Genomic DNA, 24,664 nt, shown 5'->3' on the forward strand with positions numbered 1-24,664 from the left:
GTAAATTATTAGTTGACGTAACCGTCTCATTCATTAATGTCTATCTACCAGTGCTCTCTTACTCTATCCTCGATTAAATGATCTCAGTGATCTCAGTTGTTTGTATAAGAGTAAAGACTACGCTACTGGCAAAGAAACGAAATAAACATTTATGAATCACAGTGAGTTTGAAAAAGGTTTGAATGTGCGCTGGTTTATACCTGAGAATATACTTTCCAGAACTATTCTTGTCCTCTTCAATCTTGTAATTCACTGTCTGGTCGATGACGAATTGCGTATCTTGTACCCAGCCTCTTAATTTTGTGTGCAACATGTCTCTCACACGTTTTACGTTCTTAATCCATCCAGGAAGTAGTTCATCACTCATATGGTTACCCTGAGACACATGAAAAACAGTTCAGATTTCTTCCATTACATTCACAAGCAACAGCCAATCAAAATTTCCACTTCTAGGTACGGCTGTTGTACAGCATTTAAATTATTAGTGAAGCAGGACTACGTACGTCTCTAGCGATATTTCAGGAGATACACACAAATCTTAACCTATAGCGCCAGGTAAGAGAGTTGTAGATATTTCTAAATAGTTACATTATAAACATTTTAAAGCACGAATGCATGTTCTCGTGGCAGTATGAATGATATATTCTGGGGGATGCCAACGGCGTCACGTTGCAACATGTGTGTGCCCACCTGAAGCGACTGGAAGTCTACGAAGATTTTGTTCTGATTTTTGAATGATTTTCGAAAAGAGGTATCGTCAACATATCACGGTTTATGGAAGACTTCGAGGAACGTGCTTTGGAGTCGGCGCCTTTGAAACCAGCCTGTTTCTTTAGATATGTTGACGATACCTTTGTTGTTTGGCCTTATGGTAAGGAGAATTTGAGTGCTTTTCTAGAATATCTGAACTCGATCCACCGGAACATTCGTTTTACGATGGAGGTGGAAGAGAATGGTTGCCTTTCTTTTCTTGACGTGTTTGTTAGGAGGAGGGATGATGGATCACTGGAACATGCAGTCTACAGGAAAAGTACTCACATCGACTTGTACTTACAGGCAAATGGTTCTCACCATCCGGCTCAGTGTGAAGGGGTACTTCGTACCTTGGTACACAGGGCACATGTCGTTTCTGACGCTGAGACTTTGCCAGCTGAGCTGTCCAATTTTGAAGTTACGTTTCGTCAAAATGGTTATAGTGATAAACAGACTGAACGTGCGTTGCGCTATCGACCAACTGCACATCGGATCCACTGCCTTTTTGCCTTACATAGGAAACACTTCCAACAAGATCGGTCGTATTGTACGGAAATACGATGTGAAATGTGTTTTCCGACCTCCATCTAAAATTAGAGTGCTTTTGAGTTCTGTTAAGGATGATCCTGGTCTGCTAAGGCGTGTGTATATCGCATTCCTTGTAGCTGTGGCATGGTATATATCGGTCAAACTATCAGGACCATGGAGGACCGATGTACTGAGCATAATCGGCACACACGATTACAGCAGCCAAGTAGATCTGCTATTGCCGGACACTGCTTGGATACTGGTCACCCCATGTTATGTAATAACACCGAGATACTGGCGTGCACGACCAGCTATTGGGACAGTGTTATTAAGGAGGCAGTTGAGAGTAAATTAGCGATCAACCTCGTTAACAGGGATGGACCGAAGTTTTAAATTTGCATGTACGTCGCCTGTCCGTTGCAGTTTGCCTTGAAGATTGCGGGGTGTTCTCCCGCCGAAATATCGGTGGTCGCTGGAAGTGTTACCCGGCTGAATTCCCGGAAGTTATTTGAAAGTTGTATACACCAGGAGAAGCTCAGGTCTCAAGGCGAATAGTGTTTTTCGATTTATTGGGAGAATTTTAGGTAAGTGTAACGCATCTATCAAGGTGACTCCGTATAGAAGACCTGTGTGACCAATTCCTCGAGTACTGCTCGTGTGTTTGGGATCCAGACCTGACAGGGTTAAAGCAACACATAGAAGCAATTCAGAGGCTTACTGCTAGATTTGATGCTGGAAGGTGTACTGAACATGCAAGCTTTACGGAAGAGAAGATGACATACTTTCGACAAACGCTTTTGAGGAACGTGAAATATGAAATAGGCTCTGTTCCAAAATATTCCGAGAGAACCTTCGGATGTCAGTGACTTGCTGCCACAATATTTCGGAGAAGAGCTGTATTGAACTGTATACTAGCGGAAGTACACTGAACTGTCCCATTTAAAAATCCACTGGCGCTTGAATGGTGCGCTGGGCACGGGTTACTTGAGGGCGTGCACTTTTACTGCAATCTGCGAGCTGCTCAGAGCACACTCTGCGGTAGAAACTCGTCTCTTCCTTGTTATCGGACAACGACTCCAGCGCCATTCACAAAGAGCATTAAAACTCCCTGTACTGGCCGATCGAGTGCAACAGCCATCGACATCCATCGCACAAAGTGACAATACAATGCATGCATTTTTGCATGTTTGCATTCAAGGTTCTGGCGGTTACATCGGTTATTACTGTATTAGCATGGTTGATCTTGTGCTTACATTGACGCCTGGTCTTGAAATGTCAATCAATTAAATTTGTTGCTCAGACAAATGTATTCCAGAAGAAACATTACTCATTGCTTGAGTGATAAGTAGGGGATTGTGGTATCTTTCTAGAGCTATCGTTTGAGCCTGGTTCTCGAAAATTTGTTAGTAGACTTCCTCTGGAGGTTTTCGTTTACCTTCTAAAGTCTACTAGTTCAGTCCCTCCAACATCTCAGTGACACCCTTCCGTGGGTCAAACAAGCCTATGACCATCCGTGCAGCCCTTCTTTGTATATGTTCAATATTTTCTGCTAGTCCTATTTTGTACAAGTCCTTCGCACTTAATAAATATTCTGAGATGGGACACGAAGTGATTTGTAAGTGATATTCTGTGTAGGATGATTGCATTTGATAAATTTAGGCAACATTGTCCGCGGGGCGCAGGGATCTGGTGCTAACTTTGATAAAAACAACAGTCGAGCTCGCAATAACATTTGTTTGTTACGACTAGTCTCGGCTTATGTTGAAGCCATCCTCAGACTTCTTGTGCACCCTACGGCTGTTGCTGGCGGCTCCTCGGTTTTTCAAGTGATAATCACTGTGTACGATCGTTTCATCATGCGAAAACCGAGGAACCGCCAGCAACAGCCGCAAGGGGCCCAAAAAATTTGAGGATGGCTTTAACATAAGCCGCCCACTAGCTCCGCAGTTGCTGAAGGCATTCAATGTACATATTTTGAAATAAAGAAAATTATATACTTACGTTATACGAGGTATTATTTTTGGTGGGTACTGGAATTCGGTAGTCAGAAAAGGAAGAGAAGAAAAAGTGGCAGCGCGGAAAGAATGAAATGGGAAGCACTCTGGTAGATTGAAATTTTCACTGTGGAAATTTTCACAGTGTGCGCTGATATGAAACTTCCTGGCAGATAAAAACTGTGTGCTGGACCGACCTCGAACTCGGGACCTTTGCCTTTCGCAGGTAAGTACTCTACTATCTGAGTAGACCCTCCTCTTAGCTTTGCTTCCACCAGTACCTCGTTTCCTACCTTCCAAACTTCACCAGGCTGTTGTAAAGCCATATCTCCACAATAGTCTTTCTTCCAGGTGTGCTACTACAGCAAGTTTCGCAGGGGAGCTTCTGTGAAGCATGGAAGGTAGGAAACGAGGTACTGGCGGAAGTAAAGCTGCGAGGAGGGGCCTTGAGTAGTGCATGGGCAGCTCACGTAATAGAACACTTGCTCTCTGAAGACAAAGGTCCCGAGTTCGTGTCTCCATCCGGCACACAGTTTTAATCTGCCAGGCAGTTTCATCCTGGTAATATGTTGCACAGAACATAATTTAATCCTCGATAATATTTGGATTAAGAATCATGAAAGGAAGTTCTGTACGCAGAAGAGACTTGCAGGCACTGCTAAGTTTCACATCCAATAAATAATGCTAAGATAAGGACTTATAAACCAGATCTCCAACAGGGAAGATGTGGACTCTGATCATAATTTATTGGTTTTGAACTGCAGACTGAAGTTGGAGAAATCTGAAAAAGGTAGGAAATTAAGGAGATGGGACCTTGGTAAAACGAAGCAACCGGAGGCTGGCATCTCATTGACTGGAATAGAGTTGTCTTCAGTAATGGTTTCCTCTTAGAAATGAACGCCATTGACCAGCGAACCGCGTCTGGAGACATTCCAGGCTGCTGTGGGATACCAATCTGCCTGTCGCTCGTCGTGTGACCGGACGACAAGGAGTGATGGTCTGGAGTGTGATTTCTTTGCAGAGCAGTATCCCTTTCGTTGTCATCCACGGCACAATTACATTTTGGTGCCCTTCGTCATCATGGTTATATTTCAGCAAGATAACTCCCGCCCTTTCACAGCGAAAGTTTCTACTGCTTGTCTGCGTGCTTGCCAAGCCGTACCCTGACCAACCTGGAATCGAACTCGGGCGCAGTTCATGGGAGGCAAGCACGTTACAACCCAGCTAAGCAGGCAGACTGTGGAAAGGAGAAGCAGCTGTATGAATATCAAGAGCTTATATGGTAAACCAGTCGTAACGAAAGAAGGGAAAGTGAAAAGTGGAAGGAGTATATAGAGCTCCTATACAAGGGAGATGAAAGCAATATTATAGAAAGGGAACTGGATGTCAAGAATGATAGGGTGGATGATATGGTACTGCGAGAAGAATTTGACAGACATCTGAAAGACATAAGTCAAAAAAGGGCCCGGGGTTAGACACATCCCATTAGAACTACTGATAGCCTTTGGACAGACAACCATCACAACACTCTTCCACCTGGTGTGTAAGTTGTATGAGACAGGCGAAATACCCTCATACGTCAAAAAGAATGTAGTAATTCCAATTCCAATGAAAGCAGTTGCTGACAGGTGTGAAAATTATCAAACTATCAGTTTAATAAGTCGTGGTTGCAAAATGTTGGCAAGAATTCTTTACGAAAGAATTGAATAACTGATAGAAGCTGACCTCAGGGAAGATCAATTTGGATTCCGGAAAAGTGTAGGGAAACATGAGGCTCTACAGACCATACGATTTATCTTAGATGACAATATAAGGAAAGACCAAGCTACATTTATAGCATTTGTAGACTCAGAGAAATCTTTCGATAATGTTGAGTGGAATACTCTCTTTGTAATTCTGAAAGTAGCCGGGGGTAAAATATTTCGAGTGAAGGGCTATTTACAGCTTGTACAGAAGCCAGACGGCAGTTGTAAGAGTCGAGGAGTAGGAATGAGATTCAGTGGTTGAAAAGAGAGTGAGGCAGGTTTGAAGCCTACCCCAAATGTTATTCCATATGTACATTAAACAAGCAGTAAAGGAAATCAGAGAAAAATGTGGAATAGGAATTGAAGATTAGGGAGAGGAAATAAAAATTTCGAGTTTTGCCGACGGCACTGTAATTCTGTCGGAGAGAGCAAAGGATTTGAGAGAGCAGTTGAACGTAATGGAAATTGTCTTGGAAGGTGGGGGTAACATGAACATAAACAAAAGCAAAACAAAGGTAATGGAATATAGTAGAATTAAATCAGGTGATGCGAAGTGAACGAGATTAGGAAACGAGACGCTTAAAGTAGTAGATCAGGTCTGCTATTTTGGCAGCAAAACAACTGATGATGGCTAAAGTAGAGAGGATATAAAATATAGACTGGCAATGGCAAGAAAAGCATCTCTGAAGAAGAGAAATTTGCTAACACCGAATATAGATTTAAGTGTCTTTTCTGAAGGTACTTGTATGGAGTGTAGCCATATATAGTAGAGAAACATGAGCAATAAACATTTCAGATAAAAAGAGAATCATACGAGGGTTGTCCAGAAAGTAAGTTCCGATCGGTCGCGAAATGGAAACCACTGGGAAAATCTGGTGAAGCTTTGTATAGATGTGTTGGGCAGTGTCTGTACTGCCCGTCGATTGTGTCGCGTCGCTCTTTTCAGTTTTGAGTGAACAGTGAGCATGCAAAGATGCGTAGGGAATAGCGTCTCCCGCCAAGTATGAGTTCCTGGTTAGAGATTTCGCCTATGTCATCCACCTCGCGTAACACAACTGTCGAGCTGTTTCTTCTTCATGCCAATTCTCGGCCGCACACTGCAGGCACAATGAAGACGCTCCTGCAGCGTTTCCGACGAGATGTGTTTGATCACCCACAATGCAGTCCGTAATTGGCTACCCCTGAGTCTCATCTCTGCTCACAAGAACCGCTGGCTATGAAGACAAAATTTTTCCACAGACAACGAGCCGCAGACCAGTGCAGATAATTGGCCTAAAGCACGGGCGGCTGCTTTCTATGATGAGGATATTGAGATTTGATGTAACACTACGACAATACTCGAAGTTGGAGCTGCGAATATGTAGAGAAGTAGGTGGAAGGTGTACCTAACTGTTGTAAATAAAACGTTTCTGGTTTTCGTTGTGGTTTCCATTTCGCGACCGATCGGAACTTACTTTCTGGACAACCCTCGTAGCTTGCGAAATCTGTGCCTCAGAAGAATGGTGAATATTAGATGGGTCGATCATGTAACTGAAGATGAGATACTGAACAGAATTCGGAAGGAGAGAAATTTGTGGCACAACTTGGCCAAAAAAGGGGATCGGTTGATAGGACACATTCTGAGACGTCAATGGATCACCAACTTAGTATTAGAGGGATGTGTCGGGGATAAAAATCTTAGGGGAGGCCAAGAGAGGCATATAGTAAGGAGAATCAGAAATGCGTAGGTTTCAATAGTTACTGGGAGATGAGGAGGCTCGCACAGAATAGAGTAGTGTGGAGAGCTGCACCAAACCAGTACTTGGACTAAAGACCACAACAACAACAAGAACAGCAGCAACAACAACGGTTTTGAGCATTAATTACCTTTGAGTTTGGACGTAGCGAGTTGACTTTAGTCAAGAAGGCCTTTAAAACGGATAAGACGTCAGTATCAACACGTCATTGAGTTTGGACCAGGTTACTGCAGAATGAGCCGGAATGTAGCCACTGTACGTGATTGCTGGCAACGGTGGTGACGAAAGCGCACAGTTCTGCCTCTGTGTCAGTGATGACCGTCTGTTGGTAAGAGAAAGGCTACCTGAGGGCCTGGAAGCCACCTTTCTGAATGCCAGGCACAGCGAAACTACACCTGCAGCTATGATCTAGGGTGCCATTACATATGACACCAGGAGCACTCTCTCATTATCCCATACACCCTCACGAAACATTTGTATGTCAGTCTCGTGATTAGACATGTTGTGCTGCCATTCATGAACAGCATTCCAGGGGTGTTTTCAACACGATAACGCTCCCTCACATAGTTAGTTAGTTACGTGTTCCATTCATCAATAACACGGAAAACCGTTATGATGCGGAATGTGTCAAATGCACAAAAGATATTAGCACAGGAAACAAGTTTTTTTTCTTTTTTTTTGTTTACATTATAGTGTTATACCTAAATATTTCTATTATCTACCCCATTCCTTTAAATTGCACAAGATGCATACATTATATCTCCAGATTTATTTACTCATATTCAAGAAATCATCTGTAGTATAGAAGGAGTTGTCAAGGAGGTATGCATTCAATTAGTTTTTGAAACTATTACGGCTGTCTGTCAGACATTTCATTTCATCTGTTAATTTATCAAAAAGTTTTATAGCCGCATATTTCACCCCTTTCTGTGTCAAATATACACTCCTGGAAATTGAAATAAGAACACCGTGAATTCATTGTCCCAGGAAGGGGAAACTTTATTGACACATTCCTGGGGTCAGATACATCACATGATCACACTGACACAACCGCAGGCACATAGACACAGGCAACAGAGCATGCACAATGTCGGCACTAGTACAGTGTATATCCACCTTTCGCAGCAATGCAGGCTGCTATTCTCCCATGGAGACGATCGTAGAGATGCTGGATGTAGTCCAGTGGAACGGCTTGCCATGCCATTTCCACCTGGCGCCTCAGTTGGACCAGCGTTCGTGCTGGACGTGCAGACCGCGTGAGACGACGCTTCATCCAGTCCCAAACATGCTCAATGGGGGACAGATCCGGAGATCTTGCTGGCCAGGGTAGTTGACTTACACCTTCTAGAGCACGTTGGGTGGCACGGGATACATGCGGACGTGCATTGTCCTGTTGGAACAGCAAGTTCCCTTGCCGGTCTAGGAATGGTAGAACGATGGGTTCGATGAGGGTTTGGATGTACCGTGCACTATTCAGTGTCCCCTCGCCGATCACCAGTGGTGTACGGCCAGTGTAGGAGATCGCTCCCCACACCATGATGCCGGGTGTTGGCCCTGTGTGCCTCGGTCGTATGCAGTCCTGATTGTGGCGCTCACCTGCACGGCGCCAAACACGCATACGACCAACATTGGCACCAAGGCAGAAGCGACTCTCATCGCTGAAGACGACACGTCTCCATTCGTCCCTCCATTCACGCCTGTCGCGACACCACTGGAGGCGGGCTGCACGATGTTGCGGCGTGAGTGGAAGACGGCCTAACGGTGTGCGGGACCGTAGCCCAGCTTCATGGAGACGGTTGCGAATGGTCCTCGCCGATACCCCAGGAGCAACAGTGTCCCTAACTTGCTGGGAAGTGGCGGTGCGGTCCCCTGCGGCACTGCGTAGGATCCTACGGTCTTGGCGTGCATCCGTACGTCGCTGCGGTCCGGTCCCAGGTCGACGGGCACGTGCACCTTCCGCCGACCATTGGCGACAACATCGATGTACTGTGGAGACCTCACGCCCCACGTGTTGAGCAATTCGGCGGTACGTCCACCCGGCCTCCCGCATGCCCAGTATACGCCCTCGCTCAAAGTCCGTCAACTGCACATACGGTTCACGTCCACGCTGTCGCGGCATGCTACCAGTGTTAAAGACTGCGATGGAGCTCCGTATGCCACGGGAAACTGGCTGACACTGACGGCGGCGGTGCACAAATGCTGCGCAGCTAGCGCCATTCGACGGCCAACACCGCGGTTCCTGGTGTGTCCGCTGTGCCGTGCGTGTGATCATTGCTTGTACAGCCCTCTCGCAGTGTCCGGAGCAAGTATGGTGGGTCTGACACACCGGTGTCAATGTGTTCTTTTTTCCATTTCCAGGAGTGTAGGTTATGTAAAGGATAGTGTAGGTCTTTCTTTTTTCTGGTATTGTAACCAAGAATGTCGCTGTTTATTTTAAACTGGTCCATGTTGCTGAGAAAAAATTTCATTACTGAGTAAATGTACTGTGAAGAAGTTGTAAGAATTCCTAACCTTTTGAACAAATGCCTACACGATGTACGACTATGAACCCCACACATTATTCTAACTACTTTCTTTTGAGCAGTGAATACCTTTTGCCTAAGTGTTGAGTTGCCCCAGAATATAATTCCGTATGACATCAGAGAGTGGAAGTATGCAAAGTATGTTAGCTTACTAATTTCTACATCCTCAGAATTGGCAATTATTCTGATTGAAAAAGTTGTTGAACCTAGTCGCTTTAGCAGATCCCAAATATGAATTTTCCAATTAAAATTCTCATCTATATGTACACCCAAAAATGTAGTATGCTCTACTCTGGCAGCTGACTTCTTTTGATGTGTTATGTTCTTTGAAGGAATTATACTTTTTGCAACAGAAAATTGGATGTAATGTGTTTTTTCAAAGTTTAGAGCAAGTCCAGAAAACCAATCAATAACTATTCCAAAGACATTTGTATAATTTTCTATCAGACTTTCTTTTACTGGATTAATAATTATGCTTGTATCATCAGCAAACAGTGTCAGATCAGCATCTTGTTTCACATAAGATGGGAGGTCATTCACATATATCAAGAACAGGAGGGGACCCCTGATCGAACCTTGTGGAACACCTCATGTAATTTCACCAAAGTGGCAAACTCCTTTGAATCACTTAAGCATGTAAAGAGACCTTTTGCTTCTTATTCTGCAGATATGACTTAAACCACTCATATGCTGTTCCATTGACACCATAGAATTGTAATTTATCTAACATAATGTCATGGTGTGTACAATCAAATGCTTTGGATAAGTCACAGAATATTCCTACCGGTGATATTTTACTATTTAAAGACTCTACTATGTGGACAGTGAAATTGTATATTGCTGTCTCAGTGGAACAGTACTTCTGAAATCTGAACTGTGATTTACTAAGCATCTCATTACTGTTGAGATGGCTAACCACTCCTGAGTACATTACTTTCTCAAAGATTTTGGAAAATGCTGTAAGCAAGGATACTGGCCAGTAAATATTGACATCTGGGGTTTCCCTCTTTTTGTAGAGAGGCTTGACAATGGCATATTTTAACCTGTCTTGAAAAATGCCCTGAGTCAGTGATGCATTACATATGTGACTCAAAACATCAGCTGTAATTGTTCCACATAGTTTTAATAACTTGTTAGAGATATCATCTACTCCAACAGAACATTTATTTTTCAAAGATTTAGTAATTTTCGTTATTTCACAAGAGGTTGTTACATGAAACTTAATCTGACTAAAATTTTTCAACACTGACTCTTCCATGTACTGCCTGGCTATTTCTTTTGAACTATTTTCATCAATTTTTTCTCCTACACTTAAAAAGTGATTGTTAAATACATTGGCTACCTGTGTACTGTTGGTTAAGATGGTCTCATTCTCTTTAACAGTAATACTACCTATCCCGGTGGTTACTTTTCCTGTCTCCCTTCTAACAACATTCCGTACTGATTTGATTTTATTGCTGGAGTTGTTAATTTCTTCTCTAACATACATATTTCTTGATTTCCTTATAACTTTTCTCAGTATGTTACAATAATTTTTATAGTGTACAACTACTTCTGGATCTTTACTATTTCTTGCTGTCTCATACAGTTTTTTTTGAAGACACTTTAATACCTGTAGTAATCCAAGGTTTCCTTGAAAAGTTTGTGGTGTTACAGTTAGTAATTTTCTTTGGAAAACCATGTTAAAAAGGGATACAAATTTATCAAGAAATATGCTGCATTTATCTTTAGCATTTGGCTCATTATATACATCTTCCCAGTTTACATTTCCTAAACTATCTCTAAAGTGATCTATAGATACCGGGTTGAGCACCCTCACACTTATACTTAATGGTTTCTGAAGTGTACAGCCTGTTAGGTTTTGGAAGTTAATCAGCTGTGCATCATGGTCAGATAATCCGTTTACCATAGGCAAAGTGTGTGCTTGTTCTAGATCCTCTTGCTGTACAAACACATTATCTATTAGAGTACTACTGTCCTGAGCTATACGTGTAGGGAAACTGATCACTGTTTCTAAGTTATATGTTGTTATAACACTTCTAGTTTACTTTTCCTATCAGAATTGCGTAGAAAGTTAACATTTAAATCACCACACTACTTCTTTTTGGCTGACAGACAGCATAATAGGGAATCAAACTTTTTTATGAAAGCTACCAATCTCCTAGTGGAGACCTGTACACTGTTGCTAATATCAACACAACATTATCTAGCTGAAGTTCACAAGCACAAACCTCAAAGTGCTGATCAACACAAAATTTGCTTACTTCAACAGTTCTGTATTTATACCCTTGTTTTATAGAAATGGCAACTCCACCTTTATCCATACTAGATCTACAAGTGAAAGATGCCAAATTATACCCATTTATACTGACATTTTCCGTCCCTACAGTTACGTGGTGCTCAGACAGACAAAGTATATCAATCTCATTCTTAGTTTTTAGATCATCTAAACACATTATCAGCTCATCTACTTTATTTTTTATTCCCCTGATATTTTGGTGAAGTAAGTTGATACCACCCTTAGCTTTATCCCTACTTGCTGTGTACGAAGTTTCTTTTCTTATATTTTCCTTGATTGTTGTCTATCTGGAAATTGGCTTTAACCTAAAAAACCTGTCTGCCTGGTCCCATAACCACAGGGATCACCCCTTGTGTGACTATGGCCGTTAGTTTAACCCAACATTCTCTATGGAGTATCGACATGTGGCATTGGCCTGCTCGATCAGCAGATCTGTCCCCAGCCGAGCACATATGTGTCATCATTGGACAATAACTCCAGCGTTATTCACAAATAGTGTTACCAGATCCCGTGTAAACCGACCAAGTACAACAGGCATGGTACTCCGCTCCACAACTAAAATCTGACACCTGTACAGCACAATGCATGCATGTTTGTGTATTTGCATTCAACATCCTATCGGTTACACTGGTTATTAATGTACCTGCATTTCAACTTGCAATGGCTTTCTTCGAGTATACCTTAACCTGTTCATCACTTAAATATGTTACATAGATAAATGTATTCCAATAATTTCACTAGTCTGTATTAATTACTTCTTGGTGTTGGGATGTATTTCCCCATCAGTTTACATAGGAAATTCGAAGAAAGTAAGAAATAAAAAAAGATGCAGAAGACTTTCTTTCCTACCCATACCTATTTCGACTTTTCACTTTCTGTCTGACAGCCCCACGTGGACTGCAGCCTGAGAGATGGGTCAGAACTCCTTCAGAGTTAACATTACAGTCGGAGAGGTAAGGTAATGTCAAAGTGAGCCAGGTAAGCCAGGAAACAGATACTGAGAACTGAATACTTACACAGAGCTGTGTGTGTCAGGTTTTCAACCCATGCACATATAGCGCAGCTCAAAATAGAAGGAAAAAAAAGAACGCCACTTACCATGTGTTCGAAAGCGAGGGGAATGAACAGGTGTGAGAGATGCGTCACACCGAGGGAGAGCAGCTGCGCGGACTCTCGCCTGTAGCTGGAGTAGCGTTCCAGGAACCCTGCAGGAGGAGGAGAAAGGCGACATACCAGTGAATAATCCAGCGCATCCACTTTCTGTTAAAGCACAACTTTCACTTCCTGCCTTAACCAGCTTACAGACTGTAAAACTGTAGAACTTTTGAAACTACATACATGTCGGAAGTGTTTAGAGTTGCAACGCGGACACCTTTACGAAACTCATACTCCAGTATTTTTTGTGTCTATGGGCTATTTTTATCGCATCATCCTTATGCGAGCTTATTCTCAGTATTTTCAGTCCAGCAAAATGACATCACTACAGATGGTATTTGGTGGTACGCGTGGTACATGATACAGGTGTTGTGTGTTTCTAATGCTAATAGAGGCACAGCACAACAAATATTGTCGAGAGTATGTGCATGTGTAGTTTGTTGACGCCTTTCCGACGCTGAGGTACGTCGAATCTTTGGCGTGAGGGACTTGATAACGTCATACCGAAATATCACAAGTACAGTTGGCTGCAGTATATTGATGGCAGAGCATGTGGCGACATGATGGACTGAGGACAAGAGTGTGGCAAGAAGACCACCAACCGACAGGAAGCGATTCATGGAACCTGGTTTGAGATGTGGATTTGCCATGTAGCTTTTACCACTGACAACAGAGACTTGGATCGAGCAGACCCAGTGTCGACTGGGACATGGTGTGATATTCATCGACGGGAATGACTTTCTGTTTGTGGTAGTAAGCCTGGCGCTGCTTTTTCTTCAGACGAACTTCTGAAAAGTCTCAGGAAGCGGTGATACTCGACATACATATCTCTCCAATACATGGTATCATCGTTTGGGAAGCTACTGATATGTCAGCAGAACTCATTTCTAAATTGCTGAAGGGGGCTGAATACTCGCCACTATATAGCAAAATGGTAAACTCTGATGTCATACCCTTTGTGTGCATGGTACCAAGTGGCATATTTCAGCGGAATACCACACGAACTTATACTTTACAGACATCTAGAGGAATGCACGAATCCGTGAATAGCAAGCCGTGTCCCCTGATTTGTCAGCCACAGAGCATGTCGGAGTTGGGGCAGGAAGACGTATACCATCATAAAAGCCGCTGTCAGCAATGCTCATGCTTTGCATGCTTCACCGCAAGTGCAAGACTGAACATACAGACTAACAAGATAATTGCAAGACGAGGTCAACGGAGTGTACTCAAGAGGATGAATGGAGCCTTCAACACCACATCACTAGAGACACGCTGCATTGTGATGGGGACTTAAGAACGGCAAGCTCGATAAATTCACCGAGATTACAGGAATCATCATCACAAAGAAAACACAAATGAAACAATGGCGGATTCAAACATGACAGAGAGAGTGCAAGGCATTCGACAAGGGTCGCCAAGTTCGCTCTTTCTTCCCTAATGTACGCGAAATGTTGCAACTAAAACACGTCGACCCAAGCCAAGCCAGAGGATGGTCCATTTCCTGACCGGCAACTAACTAACACTGAAATATGCATTTGTGGAGAAACTGGGACACCAGAACGCATCGTACTGCAATGTAACACGGTAGCACATGTGGGACCTATATAGAACGATAATGACATCGTCAGAATAATATGTAATCCCGTAACTCATAGTGTATCGAACACATTGTACGAAGAATACAAGCGCCAAAACCTATATGTAAGGAGGCTTACACAAGCACAAAAACACAACAAACCACGTCGGAGGACGCAAGCACGACCATAGATTCCTAAACTGAAGAATAAAGCAACACACTAAGGTTGAATATGATTAAAATGGGATCAAGACGTAAGGGACCCAAACCAACAACACACGACTCTATACGTCATAACAGAGCCACGAACAACACAACAGGTAGTAACAATCATAAAACAAACAAAGCACTGACAGAATGAGTGACACCACATAAAAGGACTTTAGTAAAAAGGCAAACGTCGTTTGGGAGGAAAAGGCACGAAAGAATTTTTGTTCCGAGGCTCCTCCTTCCCAACGACGCACTGCATGTTGTGTATAGTATACTGTACACAAGCAGTAATGTATTATACGTTTTGTTATGTGTAGGCAGAAGTATATTCTGTTCTTTATGTAAAGCTACAACCAATGTTTTTTATACATCAGATGTATTTTCTGTATAAACCATGTATAAAACCAAAAATCTAATGGGTTAAGTTATTTAAGGATTGCTGCACTCAAGAGACAATGAACTACATTCTATTTCTACTACTAAATTTACAACCAGACGTTTATTCTTCATGTAAAACTAAAATTCGTGTACTCCATGTATCAAATGCTAGATCAGTATATAATCTGTATACCACCAGGTGTGTATGTATGTAAGGTATCACAAATAATATACCACAATTACCAACAATTATACAAAAGTCTACTGAATATAATACAGTGTCCCAACGTGCAACTCCCCATGTATCTACACACACGAACACAAGAAACCCACAACAACGTCGTCTCTGATGTGATCAACCAACAAGCTACTTAGCCTATATTAACACATCCAAATGTAGCATATCACTTCTCTCTACGTGTTGTACCTTATTTTTAACAAACTTATTGTATGGCATTTTTTCGACTTTTGCATTATATAAATTATATTTTCCTCAATTAGGCAGAAACAACTTTGGCAGTCCTAAAGCATTAAATTCTGTGCAAAAGTAGAAAATTTTTTATGTACTTTGTTATTTACGTTATTTAAAATAGCTTTAACAAATGCGTACCAATAACACTGTAAAAATATGAGCTCTTTGCTATTAGATTTAGCAGCCCTCGATCGACCTTAGATTTCGAGGTGGAGGGTACTCTGTGCTGTTAATGAAATAAATAAATGAGTGCTCATCAACAGACACAGCATGTGTTTCAAAATCGCAACTAATCCTTCAAGACGATACTCAAAAAGCATTTCTTATTTTCATAGTCCATACGAAATGAATGTTGAACCATGTAGTACCCATAATACATTCAAAAAAAAAAAAAAATATCAAGCCGGACCACGAGGTTATAAATTCTTAGTCCATACGAAATGAATGTTGAACCATGTAGTACCCATAATACATTCAAACAAAAAGAATATCAAGACGGACCACGAGGTTATAAATTCTTATTTATATCGACGGAAGATGCGAAATTGTAACTTTGGCGGCCGGCGGGTGAATGTGTGTCACTGCAGCGCTGTTTCACCGCCCAGATGGTAAGGATAGTAAACAGCGGACATGACGACACGAGAGCATAAAGTTTTTTGAGAATTTATTTCTGTACAGGCAGGACGGGGTGAACCATGGCAGAATACAGCTTCCAGAAGGATGCGTCGACTTAGGGAGGCGACAGAATGTGAGGACCGAGCAATCGTCAGAAGCACTCAGAGCTCCGGATTCGTCGTTATCATCGATCCTACGCGCTTCTCGCGCTTCAGTGACCACAACTAAGCACTAAATAGGCGGCTCACAGAAATGGGCCTGAGCTCACGGCGCCCGTTAGGCCGACTAACACTGACAGTTCACCGACAAGCCCACTTGCAGTGGTGTCGGGCATATTAGACCTGGAATCTCATTCACTGGAGTAGAACTGACTTCAGTGATGAGTCCCGTTTCCAGCTGAGACCTTATGACCAGCAAGGATGTATCTGGGTACCAAGCAGACTGTCGGCCGTCATACGGTCCACAGTCAGTAATGATTTCCTGCGGTGCCACTTCATTTGGTAGGAGGACCCATTTGGTTGTCCTTCGTGGCATCCTTATAGCACGGCTCTATGTCGGCGCCCCGTTGTGCTGCGCATCATGGCAAGCCACATGCCTTACAGTTCAGAAAGATAGTGCTCGCACGCACACAGCGAGAAATTCTACTGCTTGTCTTCGTCCTTGTCAAACGCTGCCTTGGCCAGCAAGTTCTCTGGACCTCTCTCTCTAATTGAGAACGCTTAGAGCATAATGTGCAGGCACCTTCAAACACCTCGGAAGTTTGACGATGTAACGCGCCAGTTGGGCAGAATTTGGTGTGAAATCCGTCGCGAGCACATCCAACAACTCTATCAGTCAATGCGGAGCCAAATAACTGCTTGCATAAGGGCCAGAGGTGGACTAACGCCTTTCACACAATTTGTAAAGCTCTTTATCTTGAATTAATCATCCAATTTTTATGAAATTGTAATTATTTGTTTATCTGAACGTGTACATAAGCTCTACCGATTTCCGTACCATTCGGAGAATTCATTCGTGGTGCGTCGTTTTTTTTTTTTTTTTACTTGTTTTAATTTTTTTAACACGTGGCATTACTGCAACTGTGTGTCCTAACAGTGTCATAAAGATGGTCTTCGATCTCGATTCAATTCTCTCCGCATTGCTGCCATGCCTTTTATTAGTACATATACCGAATACGTTTTGATCGAAACGTGTATTTTTCATACTGTTTGTTGGATTGAAACCTATATACAATATTTTTTTTATGAACATCCTTCAGTACCTGCAGTTAGATGTAAGAGACGACTAGAAAACTGTCACCTTCGTAGTTAAAAAATAACAAACTGGGAAAGAATTTACGCTTTTAGGAGACCTCATGGAAATGCCGTGTAACTCTGTCTCTAGCCTCTCTTCCTAATGACCTCAACTGGGAGAGCAAGAGAACACGTAAGAATCTTCGTATATGCTATAATCAACCGGATGCGCTCGATATTGTTCCTCATGAAACTAAAGCTATCTAAGACAGAAGTGGCTGAAGACTTTCAAGTACAAGCGGTGAGCCTCGATCTGTCATCTGCCTTGTTAACGAAACTACCCCTAAAGGTCAGAAGACTCAACAAGAATCAATGGCATGAGTATGCTGAAGGCAGTAGAAACCATGGCATTAAAGACAGGTAATGTAATCCACAGAATATGTGTCCTGTGATTGAAAATGTTTCATGAATGTCTCCATTGGCAGAAGATTCCGGATTTGTCTTCCACTGGTATTTGCAGGTGGGCACTGCAGAGTGAGAGGTGACCGCAACACGAAAACTGCGTAAACCAAAAGCAGTCGAAGCGTGGAGTGACGGAAATCAGAACGTGGTAGGTCAGGTAGAATATCTCAAGACGTAAATACCAAGGCTCAAACTATAACTACTGAGGGTCAGTGAAATGAAATGGAAAGAAAAGGATTTCTCGTCAGCAGAATATGGGCTAATATCAAGCTGAAAAAGAAGAGATGTATGTAGGGGTCGTCATCAATGGGAAGGAGGAGCAGAGAATATGTTTCTGTGAACAAAGGGGCTCTGACTACTACGGGACTTCACATCTGAGGTCATCAGTCCCCTAGAACTTAGAACTACTTAAACCTAACTAACCTAAGGACATCACACACATCCATGCCCGAGGCAGGATTCGAACCTGCGACCGTAGTGGTCGCGTGGTTCCACACTGAAGCGCCTAGAACCGCTCAGCCACACCGGCAGGCTTCTGTGAACAGCTCGGTGATAGGATTATTCTCATCAGAATCGACAACAAACCAACCACAACAACAATAGGTCAAGAATACATCTCGACGTTACGGGCATAGGGTATTTCGGTAATGAATTCAGTTTAAGAGCAATGGACATCTCTAAAAAAGGGAATAACATCACTGGACAGACAAAATAGGTATACGGATGGCAGCAGCGAGGACAGCTTGGATAACAGAAAAAAATACTTCAATCGACCAAATAAAGAAGAAGAATTCAGCACAAGTGGCTTAGGAATGAAATAAATAAGAAGTACAGGGAAGACAAAGTGTAAAGACAACTGAAATAATATGGGAAAATATCATCCACTCAGTCCTTAAGATAGCAGGGGCAAATAAGTGCTAGGACTTTTATCACAATCAGCTTAGCAGTTCATGCATCCTAGTTGCCGACAGGTTTAATTTACAAAAGAGGGAAAAGAAAACTGAGGAAGTTCTAGAACACGATCAGTTACGTTTTAGGAAAGATAAAGATACCATAGAGACAGAGGCTGTGATCGATTATTAAAGCAAGACTTACGAGAGATCAAGTCAGGTTCAGAGGATTTGCCAACGTAGGAAAATCAAATGACAGTTTAAAATACTGCAAGATGTTAGAAAATCTCAGGATCGTAGGTGTAAGCTACAGGAAAAGTCGGTAATATTTCATTTTTCCAAGAAACAAGAAGAAAAAAAATGGGAATCGGAGACCAACAACCAAGTGTTCACATTAGAAAGGGAGTAACAGGAGAATGTAATCTTTCACACAGTACATCGAAGAATAAGATTAACTGAAGATATTGCTGTCCTGATTGAAAGCCAAGAATATCTGTAGAACTTGTTGACTGGAATGAACAGTCTAATGAACACACAGGATGATCCGATAGGAAACTGAAGATAAGAAAAGGAGAAAACTCTACAACCCCTTCAATTAATAAATCGGTCAAAATAAAAGTGCCAGAATTGACACATCTGATAAACTTAACATTTAGGGCGAGGTAGTGAATGAAGTAAAGGAATTCTGCTACCCTGAAAGCATAAAACTCATAACGGAAATATTGAGGAAGACATAAAAACCAGACTAGAACAGGCAGGCAAAGTGGCATTCTCGCCCAAAACCCAAAACAAATCCACTATTATCAAACATTAGCTCTAATTTGAGGGCAAAATTTGGGACACAGGATTGTATGAAAGTGAAAAGAAGAAACTCGAGGCGTTCGAGATGTAGTGCTGTGGAAGCAATCTGAAAAATAGGTGAACTAATCAAAGAAGACATAAGGCGGTTTTCCGCAGAATCGGTGAAGAATGGAACATAGGGAAAACGCCGACAAGAAGAAAGAACAGCATTTTTTTCTTGCTCTTCCAGTCTTATTCTTGTTTTGCTGAAGTATTGCTTCCATCACGAACCGCAACCTCAGAACCGCCTCTGTAATTCATTTACATATTTACATATTCTCACATATTCTCAATCTTCTTTTCGATTGCCAGGAACTTGGATACATGAGCTGTTACGCTGATTGTGCGACAGTTCGCACAACTGCCCTTGCTACCTTCATGGTAATGCGATTATATTTTTCAGAAAGTGTGAGGTGTATCTCCAAACTCATACAACGTAGATTCTACACTCAACTTCAATCATTGTCTGGCTGCCACTTCGACTAATGATTTCAGAAAATTTTTATCTATCCCGTCCACCTTATCTGACCGCAGGTCTTCCAACGTTGTTTTAAGCTCTAACTACTTGGATCACCTATGTCTTCCACTGCAGCTCCAGTTTCTTTTCAGTGACGTCAACAGACAAGCCTTTCCCCTCGAGGATGCCTTCAGTGTATTGTACACACCTATCCATTCTTTTATCTGTTGATCAGTGGAATTAACTTTGCAGCCTCAAAGTTGATGCCCTAGCTTTAAATTTTACCAAATGTTCCATTGACTTTTCGTTACAATGAATCAGTCCTCCCGACGAACACATCTTATTATAATTCTTCACATATTTCCAGCAACCACTTCTCTTTGTGTTCCTTGTACTTCCTATTTATTTCGTTCCTAAGGGATTACATTGTTGTATTCCTCCATTTTCTTGAATATTTGTATACTTTCTTATTTTGTCAATCAGTTGAAGTCCTTTTTATGTTACTCAAGACCTCTTCGCTGTTACCTACCTTATATCTACATTTGTCTGTGTAATTTCTCTGACTGCCCTTTTTACTGATGTCTGTTCTCTTCAAATGAATTGCCTATTGTGCAATTCATTAACGTAATATCTACAGCCTTGGATAAATTACAGCACACCACATCATATGCCCAGCACTTCAGTATCTCACTTCATCCACATTGGTTCTTGTGGACCATTCTCTTAAGCTTCAGTCCACTATTCATCATAACTAAGTTGTAATTCGATTTTACGAGGACTATTCGTTTATTGAGGTCCGATCGGTGGTGAAATGGAAACCAGAGTGAAAATCCAAGAAAGTTTGCACAGACGTGTTGAGCAGTGTTTCTGGTATGCCCTTCGATCATATCTTGTATGTCCTTTCATCTCTGTACGTAAAGATGCCTAGAGAATGATCTCTCCCCATGTGTGAGAGCATGCTGAGAGATTTCGCCTGGTATCCTGCAGCTCACATAACGTAACTGTCATACAATTCCTTCTTCATGACAGTTCTCGGCCGTACACTGCAGAGGCAGTGAGGAGGGATATGAAGATAACATTTTTGCACACATAACGAGCTGCAGACCGACGCAGAGAATTGTCGAGAAGAACAGGCAGCTGCCTTCTATGACAAGGGTATTGGAAAGTTAGTACAATGCTACGACAATGTCTAAGCCGTGGTTTCCATTTTGTGACCGACAGGACCACAGTAAAATAGCACTGGATACACCTTACAATCAAATATCTGATTTCGGAGTCTCTGTGTGGTCATGATGCAATCAGTGTTGAATTTTCCCATATCTCGGGCCTCTTCTAATCACACGGCCCATGGGGAAGCTTTCGATACTTAGCGACAGTTCCAAGTTAAAACAAAGAGTGACAATGAGAAAGATAGACTCGCCCTTCGTTCCTCTCAGCTCAAAGGCTAAGCCCGGTGCGGTATCGTTCTTGTTCTGCTGGCAGCCATAACTTAATGCAGCTGCGTACATAAAATTTTGATATTATTATAATGGAGTAATATGTTACTAGAATGGCGTAGAAATACTAGAAAGTAACGAATCCTGATTTTGCAAATCGTTAGATAAGTAATTTCTCCGAAATCGATGTTTTGGGATGTTTGACATCCGCATGAATTAAAAAAACATGGGGTTAACATTTTGGTAGTACGTGTATTTTGACTAAAAATGATATTACAGAACATTTCTTAAGCTTCATATATTCATTCCTGTACCTGTTATTATTATTATTGCTATTATTACTATAATTACTATTACTTCTATTACGAGTATTGTTATTATTATAATAACTATATACTGTTGGTGTACTATACATGTTGTAATGTTCAATCCCTAAGGATGTCTGCTTAGATGTAAGAGAGAACATGAATCCCCTAATTTGACCATGTGAAATAAATAAATAAATAAACAAGAGAATCAAAATTGTCGAAATTCAACGTGGTTTGGAGCCCACGTTTACCATTGCGTAGTGGCGCAGGGTCTATTCTTACTTTCTTGCAATTCATGTTTTCTGATCTATTGGGGTTTGTATTGGTAGTGGATCCATGTACTCTCCGTAGCGTGTGTTTAAAAGGCAGGTCTCAATAAACCTCCAGATGGGCTACTCAGGGCACCAGATGGCCTCAAATCTCCAGAAATTTCGAAAGAACGCCTTCTGGAGCTGTGCGTTGAAGTTTTGAAAACATGCAGCCTAGACGGCATCGCATAGTGTAGCAATTTCGTAGCCCATTCTTTTTCTCCATATTCATACAGAGCGTGCGGTGGACATTCCTGTCTTTCCAGACGACAGCTGCATGGACAGGTCCCTAGCTTGACGACTACTCAGACGTCCTATAACGCATCCACTGGTTCGCTTAATCACGCGGTTATAGTATCACAGGAAATGTGACGGTCTGGAGCGTGAAGCACAACAGCCAACATCCTCGCAATTTGGTGTCTGTGCGGGATCTGATGAGTGGCTACTGGGTGTGGCACACCTGGAGAAACTTGTGGACACTCTCTTCCTCCCCGAACTCAGTTATCTAGGCTACAGGCAGTGAACTGTACAGTAGTAGCGTGATCTAGCCCGCGCTCGACTAACTCTTTGTCTGACGTGCTTATCTGACATCAGGTGAAAATTGTTGTCAGAGTTCGTGTTCATTAGTAAGCATAATAAATGCTTTCGTCCGATTCGCTTATTACTTACTTCTACGACAGAAGTTTTCTATGAATTTTGACACTGTTGTCGGCGCCGACACAGTAATGTCATGTATGTATACATTATCTCAGGAGAGGTTTTCTTGATGGCGTGCCTTACTGAGAACATTACGCGGTATTTAACAACATCAAATTTACCTAAAAGATACTCACCAGTTTTGTTCAAGTGCCGGACAGAAAACTTAATTTGTCGTCGGTAATAGCACCATCTCCTGACGATAATGGCTCTTGTGATGCGCCGAACAGCGTGCATTAAAGGGGAAAGAATACTGTCCCTCAGATGATCATTTGGCAGCGTTCCCAAGTTCCATTCCACGTCGTTCAACCTTTCAAAAGAAAATGGAATCAGCTGACGTAGTAAATGATATTATGAAACAGGACTGTATTTTCTGGAACAGAATAGAGAAAGCTAAACTCAACTGCCCCTTCCACAGTGTTAATTGTTTGCACTGAAAGAGTTCCAGGCCATTAAGGATTAACCAAGGTATTGGTCTGAGTTATTCCAGTGTAAATTATGAAGGGTATACTAGTCTGTTGACACATTTTTGTAAACGGAGCAGCCTCTGCTGAAATCAAAAACGCCTGTGCACACATCGAAACTTCTGACAGGACTAGAACATGGTCTAGTACAGGAGTATCATTATAGCCCTGTCTCTTTACACAACATACAGATATTCATACGCAATATATTCCCAGGGTAATGTCTAAATCTGAAAATTCTGATCGTTGCACTCGGTGACAATTTGGGCAAGTCTCTCAGGCTACAATGTGCAGCTCTCCGCCCTATTTCTCACTGTATGTTGCTGGCACCACACTCACAAGCAACACTTTCCATACAAGCTCACTTATTGAGGATGTGGCAACGTCTCCCTTGTGCCTTTCGGATATGGTAGGGTCTTGAGTATTCGTGAAGCGAAAGATCACACCCCGCAAATTTCTTCAGTTAATGGATTCTGGAACTCTCCGCGGTGCCTTTGATTCTCTTGGCGCCTTTGTCTAGTAGGAGCAATACTGGACAGAAGAGAGAACCATTGAGTGGGAGTTGACATGTTAGTGCTATTAATGCTCCTCAGGCCATCATTCTGTGTTATTTGTATGTGGGCTGTTCTACCATGCAGCGACACAATGTTCAGTAGCTGAGGACACAAGAGAGGCTGCATCACTGCGTAGTGTATCTGAATTTTGTCCCCACTTGTTTCCTACAATGTGGTGTACTAGACTTACTATTGAGCCAATCTCGTTTAATGGGTTCGTGACCTAGTTATTTAGGGAAGTACGTGTGGGAAACTTTTGATCCGATCTAATAGGACGTGTAAGTTCTTCTGTCAGCAAGATCCTGTGTCCCTCTTTCTTCTAGAAATGGAGGGCTATGACCTCTCTTTTACTTGGATTTGGCAGAAGTCTCCACTAACTCTCATTCATTATGATGTCAAATATGAGGACTACGTCGACCCAGAGAGTCTCAACCAGTTCCACACCATCAGTTTGGTTGCTTCGCGTCCATAAGAACAACACTATACATACATCAGGAACCTGGTGTGTAAAGAAACTGAGAAAGGGAACACTTCGAACGGAACTTGGTTTACAGTGTCAGATTACTTTCACTGGGTATTATAGAACTTGTATCGAGCCTCGCGATCTTCGTAGAGGAGTGTGGAGGTAATCGGGTCTTATCCATGCAGTCCCACGGGCTTGGCTTGGGGTGGGGCTGCGGTGGCAGTTATGATTTGGGCTGGTACGATGAAGGGATAGGTGATACGTCTGACGGGTTCCGACGGTAATATTAGCGCTACACAGTAGCCTTCAGCTTGCCGTCCAACTCGACACACAAGATTCCGGTGATGCTTCATCTTTCAAAAGGATACTGCGTGGGAACATCATGGTCTCCTTGTAAATAACTTTCTGCAGGCGAAGGGTATCAAACGAATTGCGTAGCTAGTGGTGTCTGTTTACAGGGAACCTAATGAGTCTACACTGACGAGCCAAAACCCTATGACCACCTGTCTAATAGTTTTTAGGGGTCTCTCTGGAACGAAACACATCACCAGTTCTACACATCAGGGACGGG

At 42.3% G+C, this 24,664-nt stretch overlaps 1 protein-coding gene across 1 annotated transcript in view; it reads right to left on the reverse strand.

Annotated features, from left to right (window-relative positions):
• The window catches only part of LOC124775551, a 108,648-nt gene that overhangs the window by 44,491 nt on the left and 39,493 nt on the right, over nt 1–24,664 (reverse strand). The window contains exons 3-5 of the mRNA XM_047250381.1: nt 22,750–22,922; nt 12,676–12,782; nt 201–376 (exon numbers count right to left, since the gene is read on the reverse strand). Coding sequence (XP_047106337.1) covers nt 201–376; nt 12,676–12,782; nt 22,750–22,922 — 456 coding nt within the window. The remainder of the gene's footprint in view (nt 1–200; nt 377–12,675; nt 12,783–22,749; nt 22,923–24,664) is intronic.

Source organism: Schistocerca piceifrons, chromosome 2 (assembly GCF_021461385.2).
Source record: "Schistocerca piceifrons isolate TAMUIC-IGC-003096 chromosome 2, iqSchPice1.1, whole genome shotgun sequence".
Taxonomy (NCBI): domain Eukaryota; kingdom Metazoa; phylum Arthropoda; class Insecta; order Orthoptera; family Acrididae; genus Schistocerca; species Schistocerca piceifrons.